Source organism: Bombina bombina, chromosome 5 (assembly GCF_027579735.1).
Source record: "Bombina bombina isolate aBomBom1 chromosome 5, aBomBom1.pri, whole genome shotgun sequence".
Taxonomy (NCBI): Eukaryota; Metazoa; Chordata; class Amphibia; order Anura; family Bombinatoridae; genus Bombina; species Bombina bombina.
The window spans coordinates 101,008,093-101,021,551 of record NC_069503.1 but is presented as its reverse complement, the minus strand read 5'-3'; the positions used below and the strand labels follow the sequence as shown (position 1 = coordinate 101,021,551).

The 13,459-nt window shown below is 40.2% G+C and overlaps 1 protein-coding gene across 1 annotated transcript in view; it reads right to left on the bottom strand.

The window, feature by feature from the left end:
* The window catches only part of LOC128661357 (uncharacterized), a 246,692-nt gene extending 246,376 nt beyond the window's left edge, over nt 1-316 (bottom strand). The window contains exon 1 of the mRNA XM_053715621.1: nt 202-316. Within this exon, the coding sequence (XP_053571596.1) occupies nt 202-220 (19 nt within the window). The 5' untranslated portion in view covers nt 221-316. The remainder of the gene's footprint in view (nt 1-201) is intronic.
* Nucleotides 317-13,459: the final 13,143 nt, after the last annotated feature.

The window sequence follows — 13,459 nt, the reverse complement described above, 5'->3', positions numbered from 1 at the left end:
GTAGGCGTAAGTGTAGTTACGGGAGTTCCATGAGCTGGGCCATTGCAGGGGAAGGTAGAGTTGCAGGTGATCTGAGAGCAGGTGTTGACACAAATGTTCTTAAAAGATGCAGATATAAATATAATAGTTTATATTTGTTTAATAAGTGACCTATTCTATTTTCCCAGTAATTAAAGTCAGCATAATATCTATTTTACTCACCTAACACATATGAGTTCATGCTGATAACAGGCTCCAATGTCTGATCAGGAAGAAGGTTCCCTTATTCACTCCAGTTACATCAATACCTGATATCTCTCAGTGCTCTGGTCGTGTCTGTAAAAAGTATATTCAATGGTTTAGACAGATAATAATAAATAATGGTTCTGATTAACTGTACGTATGGTATAATTAAAGGCACACATAACAATTCATGTGATACAGATCAGCTGATTAGGTTATTACATATGTGCTATTGATTCAGCACAAGCATTTAGTACAGTTAACTATGTGGGTGTTACAGTTGGACCTTAAATATTAATCTTTCCAGAACTTTATAATATTAGTAGACAATCTATTTATGAGTGGGACATACCGCAACCTTACAAATATATTATAATCATTTTATTCTATCATTTATATAAAAGAGCAGCACTTACACATCAACAATATTATCTCTGAAACAAAATGTTAAATAAAATTGTTTTAATGCCAAGTTAAATTTAATACTACAGTATTGGTAGTGTACTGCTAATCATCACTGTCAGACAAACATACACAGATACTATGCGTGTGATAGTCCGTTGTTACAGACCGTATGAAGCTACACACTGTATCTGTAGTCTTAGGTTCCCCTCCTTGTGACCAATTTGTACAATGCTTAAAAGACTCCACATTTTGTATTTTTCATTTGCTTTACCCCCAGTCCTTTAACTTCTCTTGGTCAGTAGTGAGTTGTCTTAAAGGGATAGTAAACACCAAAAAGTTATTGTTTAAAAAGATAGATAATCCATTTATTTACCATTGCCCTGTTCTGCATAACCAACACTATTAAAGAAATATACTTTTTACCTCTGTAATTACCTTGTATTTAAGCTTCTGCTGACTGCCTCCTTATCTCAGATCTTTTAAAAGACTTGCATTTTAGCCAATCAGTGCTGACTCTTAAATAACTTCACATGCATGAGCACAATGGTATATATATATGAAACACACAAACGAATGACCTCTAGCTGTGAAAAACTGTCAAATGCATTCATATAAGAGATGGCCTCCAAAGACTTAGAAATTAGCATATGAGCCTACCTAGTTTTAGCTAAGAATAACAAGAAAACAAAGCAAATTGATGATAAAAGTAAATGAGAAAGTTGTTTAAAATCACATGCCCTATCTGAATCAGGAAATTTTATTTTGGTCTTCACTATTCCTTTAAATCACACTGCAAGGGTTTTTTGGAAAAAGACAGGGGCTAAAAACATAATTTATGTAAGAACTTACCTGATAAATTCATTTCTTTCATAGTGGCAAGAGCTAATGAGCTAGTGACGTATGGGATATACATTCCTACCAGGAGGGGGCAAAGTTTCCCAAACCTCAAAATGCCTATAAATACACCTTCCACCACACTCTCACCTTAGTTTAACATATAGCCAACTAGTGACGTGTAAAAAAGGAGTAAAAAGGCATTCAAAAAGAGGAACTGGAAAAAATAATGTGCTTTTATACAAAAAAAAATGATAACCACCAAGAAAATATGGTGGGTCTCATGGACTCTTGCCACTATGAAAGAAATTAATTTATCAGGTAAGTGCTTACATAAATTATGTTTTCTTGTATGTAAGTGGCAAGAGTCCATGAGCAAGTGACATATGGGATATAATACCCAAGATTTGGAAGTCCACAGAGTCACTAGAGAGGGATAAAATAAAAACAGCTATTTCCACTGAGAAATTAAATCCAAATAATAAAGTTTTTCTCAAAATATACAAAAAAACTCAAAACATAAGCAGTAGAATCAAACTGAGACAGCTGCCTGAAGAACATTTCTATCAAAGACTGCTTCAGAGGAAGCAAATATGTAAAAATGGTAACATTTAGTAAATGTATGCAAAGAAAACCAAGTTGCTGCTTTGCAAATCTGATCAACTGAAGCTTCATTCTTGAAAGCCTAAGAACTGGCAACTGATCTAGTAGAATGAGCTGTAATTCTCTGAGGCGGAGACTGCCCCACCTCCAAATAAGCCATGTGAATCAAAAGCTTTAACCAATATGCCAAAGAAATGGCAGAGGCCTTCTGACCTTTCCTGGAACCAGAAAAAATAACAAATAGACTAAAAGTCTTTCTGAAATCCTTAGTAGCCTCAACATAATATTTCGAAGCCCTTACCACATCCAAAGAATGTAAAGACCTTTCACGATTATTCTTAGTATTGGGACAGAAGGAAGAAACAACAATTTCCCTATTAATGTTGTTAGAATTCACAACTTTAGGCGAAAATTTTAATGAAGTCTGAAAAAACTAAATGTATGCTTACCTGATAAATTTCTTTCTTTTGCGATGTACCGAGTCCACTGATTCATCCTAACTTGTGGGATATTGTCCTTCCTGACAGGAAGTAGCAAAGAGAGCACCACAGCAGAGCTGTCTATATAGCCATCCCTTAACTCCACCCCCCAGTCATTTGACCGAAGGCCAAGGAAGAAAAGGAGAAACTATAAGGTGCAGAGGTGACTGAAGTTTACATAAAAAATACTATCTGTCTTGAATAGACAGGGTGGGCCGTGGACTCGGTACATCGCAAAAGCAAGAAATATATCAGGTAAGCATAAATTTTGTTTTCTTTTGCAAGATGTACCGAGTTCACGGATTCATCCTAACTTGTGGGATACCAATACCAAAGCTTTAGGACACGGATGAAGGGAGGGACAAGACAAGAACCTAAACAGAAGGCACCACTGCCTGCAAAACCTTTCTCCCAAAAACAGCCTCCGAAGAAGCAAACGTTTTAAATTTGTAAAATTTGGAAAAGGTATGAAGCGAAGACCAAGTCGCAGCCTTACAAATCTGTTCAATAGAAGCATCATTTTTAAAAGCCCATGTGGAAGCCAATGCTCTAGTGGAATGAGCTGTAATTCTTTCAGGAGGCTGCTGTCCAGCAGTCTCATAAGCCAAACGGATTATGCTTTTCAGCCAAAAGGAAAGAGAGGTAGCCGTAGCCTTTTGACCTCTATGCTTTCCAGCATAGACAACAAACAAAGAAGAAGATTGGCGAAAATCTTTGGTTGCCTGCAAATAAAACTTCAAGGCACGAACCACGTCCAAGTTGCGCAACAGACGTTCCTTCTTGCAAGAAGGATTAGGACACAGAGAAGGAACAACAATTTCCTGATTGATATTCCTGTTAGAAACAACCTTAGGGAGGAACCCAGGTTTGGTACGCAAAACCACCTTATCAGCATGGAAAACAAGATAAGGCGAGTTGCATTGTAAAGCAGATAGCTCAGAAACTCTTCGAGCTGAAGAGATAGCAACTAGAAACAGAACTTTACAAGATAGAAGCTTAATATCTATGGAATGCATGGGTTCAAACGGAACCCCTTGAAGAACATTAAGAACTAAATTTAAACTCCATGGCGGAGCAACAGGTTTAAACACAGGCTTGATTCTAACTAAAGCCTGACAGAACGACTGAATGTCTGGAACATCTGCCAGACACTTGTGCAATAGAATTGATAAAGCAGATATCTGTCCCTTTAGGGAACTAGCTGATAGCCCCTTCTCCAATCCTTCTTGGAGAAAGGATAAAATCCGAGGAATCCTGATCTTACTCCATGAGTAGCCCTTGGATTCGCACCAAAAAAGATATTTACGCCATATCTTATGATAGATTTTCCTGGTGAAAGGCTTTTGAGCCTGAATCAAGGTATCTATGACCGACTCAGAAAATCAAGCGTTCAATCTCCAAGCAGTCAGTTGCAGAGAAATTAGATTTGCGTGCTTGAACGGACCTTGAATCAGAAGGTCCCGTCTCAGTGGCAGAGTCCATGGTGGTAGAGATGATATGTCCACCAGATCTACATACCAAGTCCTGCGTGGCCACGCAGGTGCTATCAAAATCACCAAAGCTCTCTCCTGTTTGATTCTTGCAACCAAACGGGGAAGGAGAGGAAACGGTAGAAACACATAAGCCAGGTTGAACGACCAGGGTACTGCTAGAGCATCTAGCAGTACTGCCTGAGGATCCCTGGACCAGGATCCGTAACAAGGAAGTTTGGCGTTCTTACGAGACGCCATCAGATCCAATTCTGGTGTGCCCCATAGCTGAACCAGTTGAGCAAACACCTCCGGATGGAGCTCCCACTCCCCCGGATGAAAAATCTGACGACTTAGAAAATCTGCCTCCCAGTTCCCTACCCCTGGGATATAGATCGCTGATAGATGGTAAGAATGAGTCTCTGCCCATCGGATTATCCTGGAAACTTTTATCATCGCCAAGGAACTCCTTATTCCCCCCTGATGATTGATATAAGCTACAGTCATGATGTTGTCCGACTGAAAGCTGATGAATCCGGCCGAAGCCAGCTGAGGCCACGCCTGAAGAGCATTGAAAATCGCTCTTAATTAAAGAATATTTATTGGTAGGAGGGCCTCCTCCTGAGTCCACAAACCCTGTGCTTTCAGGGAATTCCAGACTGCACCCCAGTCCGTCGTCACTATAACCTACACTGGCCTGCGGAAACACATTCCCCTGGACAGGTAATCCTGTGACAACCACCAAAGAAGAGAGTCTCTGGTCTCTTGATCCAGATTTATCTGAGGAGACAAATCTGCATAATCCCCATTCTACTGTTTGAGCATGCATAGTTGCAGTGGTCTGAGATGCAAGCGAGCGAACGGAACTATGTTCATTGCCGCTACCATAAGTCCGATTACCTCCATACACTGAGCCCTGACGGCTGAGGAATGGAATAAAGAGCTCAGCAGGTGGTTAAAATCTTTGATTTCCTGACCTCCGTCAGAAAAATCTTCATGTCCACCGAATCTAATGAATGGAACCCTTGTGAGAGGAATAAGAGAACTCTTTTTCACGTTCAACTTCCACCCATGAGATCTTAGAAAGGCCAACACTAAGTCCGTGTGAGACTTGGCTAGTTGGAAAGTTGACGCTTGAATTAGGATGTCGTCTAGATAAGGCGCCACTGCAATGCCCCGCGGCCGTAGGACCGCCAGCAGGGACCCTAGCACTTTTGTGAAGATTCTTGGCATCGTGGCCAACCCAAAGGGAAGAGCCACAAACTGGTAATGCCTGTCCAGAAAGGCAAACCTGAGGAACTGGTGATAATCTTTGTGGATAGGAATGTGTAGATACGCATCCTTTAAATCCACCCAATCTCTCATACAAACTGAGTGCCCAAAATAAATAAACAAAATAAGCCCTTTATGCAAGCTAGTAAAACCTCTTAACCCTAGGATTACTGCTTACCCTTCCCCTAAAGGGGATACTGTAAGCCTTTCTGAGTTAACACTGCAGAAAAATGACTGAACATACCTCATTGCTGTATAGCAAGAATTGTTCCCCACACTGAAGTTTTCCTGTACTCCTCAGCTTCTGTGGGAACAGCAGTGGACCTTAGTTACAAATGCTAAGATCATCATCCTCCAGGCAGAAATCTTCATCTATGTCCTGCCTGAGAGCAAATAGTACAACACCGGTACCATTTAGAATAACAAACTCTTGATTGAAGATAAAATAAAAACTAACAGTTTAACACCTCTTCTCTTTACCCTTCCTGCTTAGAGCCAGCAAAGAAAATGACTGGGGGTGGAGTTAAAGGGGGAGCTATATAGACAGCTCTGCTGTGGTGCTCTCTTTGCTACTTCCTGTCAGGAAGGACAATATCCTACAAGTTAGGATGAATTTGTGGACTCGGTACATCTTGCAAAAGAAACAGATTTATCTTGATAAAAAATCAGATAAGGAGACATGAGAGAGCAGACAACTCTGAAACTCTTCTAGCAGAAGAGATAGCCAAAAGAAATAACACTTTCTAAGAAAGTAGTTTTTTTTTTTTTTAAATTTATTCTCTTTATGGTACAACTTTCTCAAAGGAAGAACATTAATCTGATATTGAAAAGTTTCAAGAGTACCCAGACATAAAAGAGGCATAAACAAAACAAAACCAAGACAAAAATCAATACAAACAAATAGTTTTTGCTCACAATGTAGATCAAAAAGTCTCTAGTCATTTATCTACAGGTACAATAATGATAGATGGTGATGTTAGGCAATTGAAGGAGGTGATCATCGCAACTGCAGCTTTAGGTGGGATATATGCACTTTAGTAACATCTCTGTTATGAGATTAACACACTGTAAGAAATGGAAGGGGACAAAGAGCGGATAGAGAGGGGGAGAAGGAAAAATGACAGGAATATCACCATACCCCAGGGAGAGGAAGAGCCCCATTCTATGGTTTGAGTAGGGTTTTGTTATGTTTTTTAGAACTAATTCATAGTGGCTGGAGAAGAATTTGGTATGTTGGTAGTTTCCGGGGTTGATTTGTCCCAAATGAACCTGGCCTCAGAGAAGAACTTATTACGCCTGTGGATGGCCGTATTCTTCCAGTGAGAAAAGCTAATTTGTCTCATTTATCCACATGTTTTTAGTGGGAGTAATTGGTGATTTCCAGTTTCTGGCAATTAGTAGCCTTGTGCCATTAAGGCCAATTTGTAAAACAAGTGTTTTGAGTTTACAAGAGATTTTTGGCAGGTCATTTAGTAATGCAATATCAAGAGTGAGTTTGAAATTGTCACCTAATATTGACTGAAAATGGTAATCTACAAATTTCCATAGGGACTGTACTTTGTTGCAGTACCACCACATATGCAGTAAACTGCCACACTCTCAACAACCTCTGCAGCACATTCGAGATGTATTTGGATAAATGGTATTCAATCTCACCGGTGTAAAGTACCACCTGAGAAGTAGCTTATAATTGAATTCTAAAATTTTTGGAGAGGAGGAGGATTTCCTTTGTTCTGTTGTCTACCTAAGTCCGTGTTCCATTTCACCACATATGAGGGAAGGTTTTTGTTAAGATTGGCTAAAAGGAGTTTACAGGAGCTGGACAAGGGGCTTTGTATTGTAGTTCCCAGGTTGCATAATGGTGTGAGCTGTCTAAGTAGGTCACCTTTAATGGAGACGTGTGAATAAAGTGGTGTAATTGTGCGTATTTCAGCCAATTGTAAAATCTACCATCTGCTACCTCCTTCAATTTATCTCTTTCCAATAGTTTACCCACTTCTAAAAAGTTGATCAGAGGGACCGTGTAATCCCATTCGTTTAGTCTTTCAGACCCCTGATCCAAACCTCCCACCATCTCTGCATTCAACACTATAGGGAACAAAGGGGATCTACTAGTTGTGATGTGTGGTCTAGTGGAAATAATTGTGTCAGTTTTTTAAAAAGGTGTTTATTGATGTTAAGCTGTTTGCATTGTGGGGGGCGTAACTCTCTTGGTACCCAACATAGTGCATTGACCCGTGGGGCTCTGAGTATGTGCGAATCTAAGGAAACCCAGGCTTTGTGTGCTCCCGCATTGTGCCAATCCAAGACTCTCTGTAGTGTTTCTGCCGTATAGAAATCTTCAATTTTAGGTAAGCCCAGTCCCCCCTCACCGCGGGTCTGTATAGGGTTTTTCTACTAAGCCTAGGTTTGCATTTTCCCCACACAAAAGAGTTGATACAACCTTGTAGGCGCCTCAAAAAACAGTTAGTTGGGTAAGTGCATTGGTAGTGCTTGCAAAACATATAATATTCGAGGAAGAGTAGTCATTTTTACTGATTGTATTCTTCCCCACCACGAGAGGGGCCTATTGGCCCAAGTAGTGAGGTCTCATTGTTTGCTATTTAGTAGGGAGGCATAGTAGTTATCTAAGAGAGTTGATTGGTTAGGTGAAATGTGGATCCCTAAATATTTGATGGAATCTAATTGTAGGTGTAATGGGCAAATGGAGGAGAGAGAGCTAAAGTCTGAGTTGGACAATGAAATGTTTACAATTTCAGATTGCTGCTTGTTTACCAGAAAGTTAGAAAATCTACCAATCTTTTCCAACTCCTGAATGACTGCTGGGATAGAATCTGAAGGGGAGGGCAAGGAAAAGAGAACATCGTCTGCATACATAGCGATTTTAAAATCATGAGGGCCAAGGGGGATTCCGAATATGTTTTTATTTTTGCGTATATGGGATGCAAGGACCTCCATCGTTAGGATAAAAAGTATAGGGGAGAGAGGGCATCCCTGCCATGTAAAATTGTTGATGTGGAAGGGGCTAGATAACATCCCATTGGCTTTCACTTTGGCGCTAGGTTGGGAGTACAGACTGAATATTCGTTTTATTAGTTTGGGTTCGAAGCCGATTGTTTTTAGAGTTTCTGACAGAAAAAGCCAATTAGTTCTGTTGAATACTTTTTCAGCATCTGTAGCTATGAGGACAGATTTAATGTTGTGAAATTTGGCATAAGCTGTCAGTGTAAGGGATCTGATTGTATTATCTCTTGCTTTGTGCTGTGGGACAAATCCCACTTGGTCTGTATGTATAATGTTGTTAAGGATAAGGTTAATATGGTTGGCTAAGATCTTGCCTAATATTTTAATATCTGAATTTAAGAGGGAGATAAGTCGATAACTGCTTGGGTCGTCCTATGGTTTATTAGGTTTCAGTATAACCGTGATATGGGCGGCTAGAGAGTCAGAGGAAAATTTTGAGTCATCATCTAAAGTCTGAAATAGTGCTAATAGGTGTGGAGCTATAATGTCTTTAAAAGCTTTGTAGTAAAGATTGGTGAAACTGTCAGGGCCTGGACTTTTTCCCGTAGGGAGGTTTTTTTATTACATTAAGAATTTCAGTCAGGGTAATGGATTTTTCCAGATCTGCAGTTTAGGTTGCGGTTAATTTAGTTAGCTCAGCATCCTAAGAATGTAGTTTAATATCCAAAGAATGCATAGGCTCAAACTGGGGAGCCTGTAAAATCCTTAAAACCAAATTGAGAATAACACCATGAAATATAAGTTTTCCAAACCCAATAATAAATCTTCCTAGAAACTGGCTTATGAGCCTGTAAAATTGTGCTAATTACTGAGTCAGAGAAACCTCTATGACTAAGCACTAAGCGTTCAATTTCCATACCATCAAATTTAGTGATCTGAGATCCTGATGGAAAAACGGCCCTTGAGACAAGAGGTCTGGTCTTAATGGAAGTGGCCAAGGTTGGCAACTGGACATCCGAACAAGATCTGCATACCAAAACCTGTGAGGCCATGCTGGTGCCATCAGAAACACATGAGATTTTTCCAATATGATCTTGGAGATCACCCTTGGAAGAAGAAACAGAGGTGGAAAAATGTAAGCAGGTTGATAAAACCAAGGAACTGGTAACGCATACACCATCTACGCCTGAGGATCCTTGGACCTGGAAAGGTATCTGGGAAGTTTGTTGTTCAGACGAGATGCTATCAGATCTGTTTCTGGAATTCCCCACATCTGCACAATCTGATAAAACAGTGTTTTTCAACCAGTGTGCCGTGGCACACTAGTGTGCCGTGAGAGATCCTCAGGTGTGCCACGGCAGACTGACAACAGTGTGACATATTTTTTAAACTTTGCTTGTTTTTTACTCCCAGTGCAGGGGTAGTTTGTAGGAGGCATGGCATAACAGCACAATACATACAGTATGTGTGTGTTTGTGTGTATGTGTAAATATATATGCTGTATTAGGCTACAATGTGTGATTTTTTTTAAATTTTGGGATGGTGGTGTGCCACAGGATTTTTTAATGTAAAAAAGTGTGCCACGGCAAAAAAAAGGTTAAAAATCACTGTGATAAAACACATCTGGATGGAGAGACCACTCCCCCAGATGTAAAGTCTGGTGACTGAGATAATCCGCTTCCCAATTGTCTACACCTGGGATATGAACTGCAGAAATTAGACAAGACTTGGACTATGCCCAAGAAAGTATCAGAGATACTTCTCTCATTGCTAAAGGGCTGCGAGTCCCTCCCTGATGATTGACATATGCCACAGTTGTGATATTGTCTGTCTGAAAATGAAAGAAAAGTTCTCTCTTTAACAGAGGCCAAGCATGAAGAGCTCTGAAAATAGCACAGAGTTCTAAAATATTGATTTGTAACCTCGCCTTTTGAGGATTCCAAACCCCCTGTGCTGTCAGAGACTCCCAGACAGCTCCCCAACCTGTAAGACTTGCATCTGTTGAGATCACAGTCCAGGAAGGACAAACAAAGGAGGCCTCTTGAACAATACGGTGATGGCCCAACCACCAAGACAGAGAGAGTTGAGTGTTGGGATTTAAGTATATCAATTATGATATCTGAGTATAATACCTGCACCTTTGATTCAGCATGCAAAGCTGCAGAGGTCTCATATGAAAACGAGCAAAGGGGATCGCGTCTGATGCTGCAGTCATGAGACCTAAAACTTCTATGCACATAGCCACTTAAGAGAATGATCGAGACTGAAGGTTTAGACAGGCTAAAACCAAATTCATTTGGCTCTTGTCTGTTAAAGACAGAATCATGGACACTGAATCTATCTAGAAACCAAAAAGTTGGCCCTTGTTTGAGGAATCAAGAAACTCTTTTGTAAATTGATCCTCCAACCATGCTTTTGAAGAAACCACACTAGATGTTTTGTGTGAGATTCTGCAAAAATGAAAAGATTGAGCTAGTACCAAGATATCGCTAAAATAAGGAAACACTGCAATACCCTGCTCTCTGATTACAGATAGAAGGACACAGAGAACCTTGGAGAAGACTCTTGGAGCCGTCGCTAGGCCAAATAGAAGAGCGAAAAATTGGTAATGCTTGTCTAGACTTCCCCAGGGTCATATTTATTTGCATAGGAAGAGAGAAGCGCTCTACCAGGAACAAACAACAGCTCATCAGCTAGCTCTTTGGCAATTTACCACCCAGAAGCAAGCCTCTTTTAGACCTGTTTGTTTTCACAGAGAACATTCCGGAAGTATATTAGTCTGATCCTGCCAAGTAAGGTCAGTCCAGCCCCGAAATACCAGGCAATTCTCCTCTGAACAAGGAACATGACAACCACAGACGATCGTTTCGTCCTCCTATGGGCCTCATCAGTGAGGTGCAGCCACATTCCTCTAAGCACACTGGGCAAGGAATCCACGTCTGGTTTCCCCCATCACCCATAGGGAGACTTTATTATGCTATTGTTCGTTCCCAGGTTGAGCGATTCCCTCTTTTTATTTATGCAAATTATGACACTTGGGGAAGTCTCCCTAAGTGTGATGTGGGAATCTAGACGTGGACCCGTTGTTCAGTGTGCCTAGAGGGATATGGCTGCACCTCACTGACGAGGCCCACAATAGGCCGAAACGTACGTCTGGGGTTTTGCTGTTTCTCTCATTCAGAGAGGGATTGCCTGGTATTTCGGGGCTGAACTGTACTGTTAAGTCAGGATCAGACTGATATGCTTCAGGAAAGTTCTTCTCTGTGAAAGGCACACATTTAGCAAAAAGAGGCTGCTTCTTGGGTGGTAACTAGCCATAGAACAAGTTATTATGCTATTGATTGTTCCCAGGTTGAGTGCTTCTCTCTTTTTATTTATGCAAATTATGACACTTGGGAAAGTCTCCCTATGTGTGATGTGGGAATCCAGACGTGAACCCGTTGCTCAGTGTGCCTAGAGGGATATGGCTGCACCTCACTGACGAGGCCCACAATAGGCCGAAACGTACGTCTGCGGTTTTGCTGTTTCTCTCATTCAGAGAGGGATTGCCTGGTATTTCGGGGCTGAACTGTACTGTTAAGTCAGGATCAGACTGATATGCTTCAGGAAAGTTCACATGTAGAGCAAAAAGATGCTTCTTCTTAGGCGGTAACTAGCCATAGAACAAGCTATTATGCTATTGTTCGTTCCCAAGTTGAGCGCTTCTCTCTTTTTATTTATGCAGAATAGTCCATATAGTCACCATCTTGAAAGTTGGGACTCTTACAAAATGATTTAAAAACTTCAGATCCAGAACTGGTTTGAAAGAGTTTTCTTTTGGAACAATGAAAAGATTTGAATAAAAACCCAAACCCTGTTCCTGAAGTGGACCTCGTACAATCACCCCTGAAAGCTCTAGATCAGAAACACATTTCAGAAAAGCCTGAACCGTCACTGGATTTGTTGGAACACGAAAAAGAAAGAATCTTCCTATGGGAGGTCTTATTCTGAAACCTATTTGGTACCCTTGAAACACAATATTCTTAATCCACTGATTCTGGACAGAATTTATCCAAATGTCCTGGAATAAATTTTAATCTGCCCCCCACCAGCTGAATTGGATTGAGGGCCACACCTTCATGCAGACTTGGGGGCTGGTTTTATTCCAATTTGAATGTGTTTCCAATTAGAACCAGAGGCCTTAGGGGAAGGAGTGTTTTATTGTTCTCTATTCTGACGAAAGGAACGATAACAATTAGGAGCCTTAAATTTACCCTTAGACTTTTTATCTTGGGGTAGAAAAACTCCCTTCCCCCCAGTGATAGTGGAAATAATAGAATTCATTGAGAACCAAATAAATTACCCTGGAAAGATAGAGATAGTAATCTAGATTTAGAAACCATGTCAGCATTCCATGATTTAAGCCATAAGGCTCTTCTAGCTAAAATAGCTAAATACATAGATTTAACATCAATCTTAATGACATCAAATATAACAACACAAATGAAATCATTAGCATGATTGCAAAAGAACAATGCTAGACAAATCAGGATCTGCTACCTGTTGTTGAAGCAGCATCCACATCAGCCATAGAAATGGCAGGTCTAAGAATATAGCCAGAATGCAAATAAGGATCTGAGATAAGATTCAATCTTCCTATCTAAAGGATCCTTAAAATAAGTACTATCCTCCATAGGAATAGTAGTACGTTTGGCAAGAGTGGAAAAAGTACTATCAACTTTAGGGACTTTTTCCCAAAACTCTAAACTAGACACAGGTAAAGGATATGACTTCTTAAACATAGAAGGAGGATTAAAAGAAGCACCAGGTTTAGACCATTCTTTAGTAATCATATCAGAGATAGCATCTGGAATAGGAAAAACCTCAGGAGTAACCTCATGAGTTTTAAAAACAGAATTTAATCGTTTACTGGCTTTGTTATCAATAGGACTAGACTCTTCAATACCCAAAGTAAACAAAACTTCCTTCAACAAAGAACGAATATATTCAACCTTAAAGAGATAAGATTTGTCAAATTCAGTATCTGATTCAGGATCCTCTGAACCAGTGAGATCTTCATCAGCAACGGATACTTCAGTATGTTTTCGGTCAATACAAATTTAATCAGAATTATGAGAAGTTTTAAAAGACCTTTTACGTTTATTTGAAGGCGGAATAGCAGACATAGCCTTCTCTATAGCTGCAGCAATATAATTCTTCATATATGCAGGA